Source organism: Buceros rhinoceros, unplaced genomic scaffold (genome assembly GCF_000710305.1).
Source record: "Buceros rhinoceros silvestris isolate BGI_N320 unplaced genomic scaffold, ASM71030v1 scaffold9388, whole genome shotgun sequence".
In the NCBI taxonomy this organism is placed as follows: Eukaryota; Metazoa; Chordata; class Aves; order Bucerotiformes; family Bucerotidae; genus Buceros; species Buceros rhinoceros.
Genome location: NW_010427400.1, coordinates 47836 through 55080, shown reverse-complemented (window position 1 = coordinate 55080; position 7245 = coordinate 47836). Strand labels below are relative to the sequence as shown.

Here is a 7245-nt window from a genome sequence, read left to right as displayed (position 1 = left end):
TGAGAAGTAGCTCAATCACACAGCAGCCTTCTGGGATTTAAAAAAAAAAAATTCTTAATGCCCTGTTCTGATTTTATTTATTTCTGTAAGGTGGCTGAGAGAGTCGCTGCTGAAAGGGCAGAAGCATGTGGTAATGGCAGGAGTACAGGATACCAGATTCGCCTGCAGAGGTACGAGGGACTCCCTGGGCACTGCTTGTGTGTTCATGTAAAGTATCTATTGTTATCTGGGCAAGAAAATATGAAAAGCAGTTCTTAGCACACATGACCGCTTTCATTCTGGTATTTCCTTCAAAAGGAATTCCTTTTGTAGGGAATAACACTTTTGAAATCTCGCAAAAAGCTTGAGTGCATTACCGTACCTTCCACAGTGTGTAACAGTGGCTAGCACACAGTCATGCTTTGGCTAGTAAGTCGTTTTTTCAGCTCCCCTAAAAGGCTCTGCTATAGATGGAGGTAAAAACTGATGACCCTAACCCATGAATTTCAAAGAAAAATGGAAACGCGGAAGGCGAGAATGCTATAAGCCCCATTTCTGGGGAAAATGATGTATTTGCTACGCTTACCTGTTGAGTAATCCCGCTGGGAGCAGTTGTAAAGTGAACTGCATTGAGAAGAGTCTGTCGACCTGGTGCCACAGAGCAAAAGCTTTGACACTTGGAGTTCAAAAGAAATACCTGAAACGTTACCAGCAAATAATGGAACCTCGATTGTGGCTGAGGTAGAACTGCCAGCAAGAGATGACAGCTTGGTCCTTCAGCGGTTTAATTTCGAGTTTAGAGAATTGTGTTTATAGAGTCTTGTTTCTATTTTTCTTGAATCAAGGACGTTACCCTGCTGTCATCGGGGCTGGGCTCAGGCAGCGGCAAGAGCCAGGGGTCAGCAGCTCAGCCTGCAGGTGGTGACAGGTGATGTCTGGGGAGCCAGGGCTGCTGTGACGTTACCAGTAGTTCATTCCCCATCCACAAAAATGCCGTGCTGTCTGTAACGACTATCTGCATTTTGATTTTACGCTTTTGAAGTACTTTGTAAACTACAGAAGAGAACTAAAGAATTCTTAATGTGTCTCTTTCAGTCGGTTACCAAGGAAACAAGGTTCAATTTTATACTGTACCACAGGAATTGTCCTACAGTGGCTCCAGTCAGATAAGTAAGTTTTCCTGTTTAATAAGAAACTGAATACAATTATGGAATGACCTGACTACTGAGCTGTTTCCAACAGTCTTGGCTCTGGTTTGTTTTTAATTTTGTTAAAAACAAATGTTTACCTTCCTGCTCTTCTGTTCTAGGCACTTGTCCAGCATTAGTCATGTAGTCCTTGATGAAATTCATGAAAGAAATCTTCAGTCGGATGTCTTAATGAGCATTATTAAAGATCTTTTGAATATCCGTTTGGATCTGAAAGTAATACTGATGAGTGCTACTTTAAATGCAGAGAAGTTTTCGGAGTATTTTGGTAAGTGACATGCTTCCTATGACTGTTCCTCTTAAGTTAAGGCTTCCACAGTGCAGTGCCGTTCTCAGATTCTAGGACTGTTTTTTATCAGAAGCAGTGATGACTTCCATTTTATAGATAGTTACCAGCCGCTGGAGAGCTCGACATGAGCACATGTGGCTTCTCTGTTGGCTTTTCAGATGTGTCATGGAAAGAGGGTTTTAAATATTTACTGATATTTACCGTATCTTAGAAGTCTGGTGTGAGTGGGCAAGCCAACTGAAGCTTCAGTTGTCCAGGCTGCCAGCTATATCCAGGGGACATGCTGGAGAGCAATACACTGCTACCTGTGCTTTTTGTATTCTGCAGCTTTATTTGGAATTGAGTTTAGTGTCTTCCATGACAATTTCAAAATAAACAACCAGAAAAACCCTACAGGCTTGGCAGCTCTATTGCAGAAACAGCAAAGAATGTTTGTTTCCTCTCTTACGCCTTCCTCGACAGATCATTGTCCGATGATTCACATACCCGGGTTCACGTTCCCTGTGGTGGAGTACCTGCTCGAAGATGTGATTGAGAAGCTGAGGTAGGTGTATTTCCTGAGCACCATTCTGGACACTCTTTGGGAGGGTTTGCTTAGTAGCTCTTGGTGTGAATAACCTGTGGAAGAATGGGCAGTTTTCCAACAGGAAACCCTTCAAGGGAAGTTCATTAGCTTTTACAGTCATGAGAAATGGTGCATAGCTACCTGGGAATGTTGGCCTGAGGAGGAAAATGATCGTGTTTACTTGGTGTAGCTAAAGCACAGCATATTGCCCATCGGTTTTCCAAACCGTGCAGCTGGCTTAAAATAGTTCAGTTTCAAAACCGAATTCTGTTTGTTACTGAAATTTAAAGGTATACTCCGGAAAACACAGACCGTCGGCCCCGGTGGAAGAAGGGCTTCATGCAGGGGCACATGAGCAGGCCAGAAAAAGAAGAAAAGGAGGAGATCTACAGGGAGCGATGGCCAGACTACCTCAGGCAGCTGCGGGGCAGGTTGTTCTCCAGTCACCGTTTACATTGGTTTTAGACATCTCTTAGCTGAGAAGCAGAAATTAGTGCTGTGGTCAGTTATGGTGCTTTTATTAATGACGTGCTGGTTGTTCCTGTGGAACAGGGTAACGACCCGATTGCTGATACGAGTGGCTGGCAGCCTCTGACGTGCTTTAGAGTTATCGCAGAGAAGTCGCTTCCTTTGCATGGGGAAGCGGTGCCAGAACTCGGAGCTGGCAGTCGCTTGGTGTTGACAGTAGTATTGTCCATTACAGTCTTCTGCACAACGTTAGGCTTCTTGAGCTTCGGTTGTTAGTTCTATTCTGCTGAATTCTCCCCTTCTGCAGTCTTTGTCTTTGAGAGAGATCACACAGTATTTTAGTTTCATAACTAACATAATACACTCTGCTGGTTTTAAAACAAAACCACAAAAACCAAACCAAAACCAACAAAACAAAAAAACCCCTCACAACCTTTTCCTCAGAATATTTTAATATTCCTCTAGAGTGGTTTAAACCCAAGCTAAATAATTTTGCCTCCTGAGCACCTAGTAGAGACTCTCCACTGGAAACATTCTTTTGATTGCCAGCATTTGACTGCTTTGGTGGTCTGGGTGAGTTGATTAATTGGATTGCCTGGCTGATTTATGTCAGGGACAGCATCTTCCTGTTCTCCTCCCATCTTACTTGTCCTCTGCAATTTGGGACTGTCTGTGTGTCCAGCTTCGCAGCAATAACAGGTATAGGTGGCTCAGTTTTACCTCTTCTCTAAGGAACTGTGTCTCTCTGGCCTATCCTCTGCTCTGCCCATCCCATTTGTGCTCCTCCTTCCCTCCCCACCAGCCTTTTGAACCAGCTGGCAGTTCTTCCCATAGCATCAGCTTTCATGAAATCAAAGGGCTGATGAGGTGCCTCCTGTACCCACTGTGAGTGAGAGAGAACTGAAGGGTAACTCGGATTGTTTGGGTCCTGTGTAAACCCCGAGCATGTGAGTGCTTCACATGCAGTTTGGTCATAACGAGGTAATGGTTGAAGTGTGAAAGTCTAAACTAGCGGTAACTGACTAAACTAAATGTGGAGAGTACCTTGGAGGCCAGTAACTGAAGGGACGCAGGCGAGTTGGGGGTAGTGGGTCACGGGGCTGTGTGGTTGCAGAGCCCTACGGCAGAAGCGTGAGCACATGACTGCATTGGTAAGCTCTCAGTACGTGTGCTCTGAATGCCGGCAGGTATTCCGCAAGTACCATCGACGCCCTGGAAATGATAGATGATGACAAGGTCGACCTTGACCTGATAGCAGCGCTTATCAGACACATCGTTTTGGAAGAAGAGGTACAATTCTGTCTCTCATCATGTGTGAATGGTATGACCGAGTTGTGGTCAGCAGCTGTTGGGAGTGTCAGAGCTGGTGGTTTGGCTTGTCACAATAAAGAGGAATTATTTGTTCTGCACTTCTGAGAAGTAATCTGACAGCTTTAGGTATCTAATTACTCCTGAAGCCCCAAGTTTAGGATGTGGTTAGTGACAGCGTTTATTGAAATGATGGGACCAAATCCACCTGTAAAGGGGAGGAGCACATGTCTAAGCATTTTCTCAATGCTCTTAGTGAGAGCTGTGTACATGAGACATTGGAAAACTTACCAGTATGTACCATGTGCTCATTTATGGTCCCTTCTGAGCAAGGCCAAGAAAAGAGCCTGAATTCTTTCTCTGGCAGCAGGGATTGTCATGTAAATTAAGCGGGATAAATATCTGGAAGTTTGGGTGCCAGTTTGATTCCGATTGCCACATTTTTTCTTTTGGTAAGCTTTTAAACAAGCCTTCACATTAAGTATGCACCTTAGTTATTTAATGGAAAGTGAGATAATTACAAATTAAATTTTAGTTCTTTTGGTGACTGTGTGTGTGTTTGTCAAAGGTATGTTCTATGGAGCAGAAGTTCCATTTTGTGAAATAGCTGTAGAAAACTGTCTGGAAATGTCTCAGTCTCCGTCCTGGATTCCTGAGCAAAGGGAGGGTGAGGACAGGAGCAGTACTTGGAGGTGGTGTTCACTGCCTCGCGTCTACACTGTGCGCTTGGCTGTAACGGATTTTCTGCCTGAGTAATCTAAATGTGACTGCGATGCAGCGGAGGCTGAGTTTTTGCACAGCCTAGCCAAGGTCTAGCTCAGTTACCCAGCACACAGCTAGGAGACTCCTCAGATTTCCGTCTGTGCGGAGGAGTCGCAGGCAGCTGTACTGATACCTATCCCCAAATGTGCCTTACCGTGTTATTTAGTAATGACAGCATCTGGATAGTCATGCCGGAAGGATCCTGTGCCTGAAGCAGTGACATGCGTGAAGTAGTAACTTCTGTTACCGCAGGTGTAATGTATGAGAGTTGTCGTAGCCTGAAGATGTGTATTTGTTACAGTGTTCAAAAACAGCTGTGGAAGAGCTGCTGCCTTGGATGATTCCTTGAAGAGAACTTGATTATTAAAAATACCAAATATTTAATATTTCAGTTGATAGGTCATTTAAGCTGTGGATAATGAGTTGCTGTTTCTTTTTTTCTTTTTTTTCCTGTGTTGAAAATTACACACTAGTTCCTCTGTGTTTTATTTGCAGCTCAGATTCTACTAGTGTTGAGTGGTGGTGTTTAAAACACTGCAGGGGAAAAGTGTTTGAAACCAGATTTTTACTTACTACGTTCAGATAAATACACGTAGCTGACTCTTTTATAGAAAATAATCTAACAACCTTTGTTCCAAATCAGTCAGTGGGGTTTCAGAAATCACTGGCCAGCCTGCGTGTGTCAGGTGTGCCAGCAGCTGGTTCTTGGCATAGCACGTACTCCATTCTCAGCTCTTCTCCCTTCACGCTCTCTTTTTTGTACAGGATGGTGCAATTCTGGTGTTCCTTCCAGGCTGGGACAACATCAGCACTTTGCATGATCTCTTGATGTCACAAGTCATGTTTAAGTCAGGTAAAAACAGAGTTCCATGGAAATTCTAGTGGCAAACTCTTTCATTCCTGCATGTGATTGCTGGTATTGCCCTGGATTTTTTTTTTTTCTGTCTTGTATCTCCTCTCAAAATGATTGCAATGTCTTCAGCATCTTCCTACATTTCTGTGGGATCTGTTCTGTGCTAGTGATAAGTCATTTTCCTCAGGGTAGGAGTGAACTGTCTGAAACAATCTCAGAGCTGCATCTTTTTCCTTTTGTCCTTCCTCGTAGCTGTAATTTCCACGTAAAAGTAAACTCTCTTCATTCTGTGTTCACTTCCGCTATTCCTCACTCTTTAGCAGCTTCTGTCTAGCGCTTTACTGATAATTCTTTTAAATCCTGTTCATTTTCCTAGAAGCTTTTTTAACAGGACACTAGAATACCCTGTGCCTGTCTGAGACGCTTGGATTAGTCCAAGCATAACTCGTATTTTCATCTCCTTGTCTTGACTGGCCAGGTGGTGTCTTACAGTTCATGGTGTGCACATTCCATAGACAGCGAATTCAGTGCATTGAGAGATGGAGCAGAATCTCAGTTTATTAAACTTGAGCAGTTACTAAATAATTTGAGACTTTAAAAATGAAATACAGATTACTGTACCTAAATTCGTGTGTTCTCTCAAACCTGTCACGTCACATAGCATAATGAAAGAAAAAATCCCTTGTAGCTTTTTACTTCAGGATTTGCCGTTAGAGTGGGAATAACTGTGAATTCAGAGTAACTGTAGACTTACTTGTGGTGTATTTTCTTTATTCTGCGTAGCTGATTTTCCTGTAAAGTTAAAGTTTCTGTACTTACACGTGTCTCTTACTGATTTGTGATTTTCAGATCGGTTTATTATCATACCTTTGCATTCGCTGATGCCTACTGTTAACCAGACGCAGGTACTCTTTGCTTCTGTCGTAGTATTTCACAACTACAAAACCTATGAATTAAGCATATGTTTGGTTTTGGCAAACATGTAAACAGGCCATGGATAATTACAGGTGTTTAAGAAGACCCCACCAGGAGTGAGGAAAATCGTGATTGCTACCAACATTGCAGAGACCAGGTAAAGAGCTAGTGCTACTGGCCGACAAGCCGTGCATGTGACAGAGAAATTGGGAGTGACCGTTTGAAGTATAAGCCTGTTTACAGTTTCCAAAAAGCATGTTTGTACCGTTCATTCATAACTCCCTATCTTTAGGAATGTGTATAGACTAAACAGGAGTTTCCCTTTAACTGTTTCAAACAATTAGAACATGGATGTTACTGTAAAGACTCGCCCTCGTACATGACAAATCTGAGCTGCCTGTCCTCTGTGCAGACCACACACCCCACGTGGTGACTTCTGCCAGCCCTAGGGCAGTAAATCAGGCTCCTCACTCCTGAACTGCTTTGTAGAGTAATTCATAATGAAATCCCAAATGCAGATCTTGTATTGTTGGCTCACAGTTTGGGAGTGGGTAAAGAGAGGCTAAGCCCCCTTCAAATCCTCCGTCGAGCTTGCACAGATGAAGAATTGCATCTTTTTTCCTTTCTTTTTTAAACAGCATTACAATAGATGATGTCGTGTTTGTAATAGATGGTGGAAAAATAAAGGAAACTCACTTTGACACGCAGAACAACATCAGCACAATGGCAGCAGAGTGGGTCAGCAAAGCTAATGCCAAGCAGAGGAAAGGTCGAGCAGGAAGGTGAGAATAATGGAAAAGTCTGTTGATGAATTTCCATCGTGCTGAAGGTACTACTTAGTTCTGCGTATGTCCAGCAGCAGGGGCTGGCACAACCGTCTCTCGCTCTTTGGAAAGAG

The 7245-nt window shown here is 43.3% G+C and overlaps 1 protein-coding gene across 1 annotated transcript in view; it reads left to right on the top strand.

The window, feature by feature from the left end:
• DHX36 (DEAH (Asp-Glu-Ala-His) box polypeptide 36) overlaps positions 1-7245 on the top strand; it is an 18759-nt gene that overhangs the window by 3591 nt on the left and 7923 nt on the right. The window contains exons 5-14 of the mRNA XM_010141874.1: positions 91-170; positions 1075-1149; positions 1289-1455; positions 1939-2020; positions 2332-2472; positions 3697-3799; positions 5345-5432; positions 6282-6337; positions 6440-6504; positions 6986-7129. Of these exons, the coding sequence (XP_010140176.1) occupies positions 91-170; positions 1075-1149; positions 1289-1455; positions 1939-2020; positions 2332-2472; positions 3697-3799; positions 5345-5432; positions 6282-6337; positions 6440-6504; positions 6986-7129 (1001 nt within the window). The remainder of the gene's footprint in view (positions 1-90; positions 171-1074; positions 1150-1288; positions 1456-1938; positions 2021-2331; positions 2473-3696; positions 3800-5344; positions 5433-6281; positions 6338-6439; positions 6505-6985; positions 7130-7245) is intronic.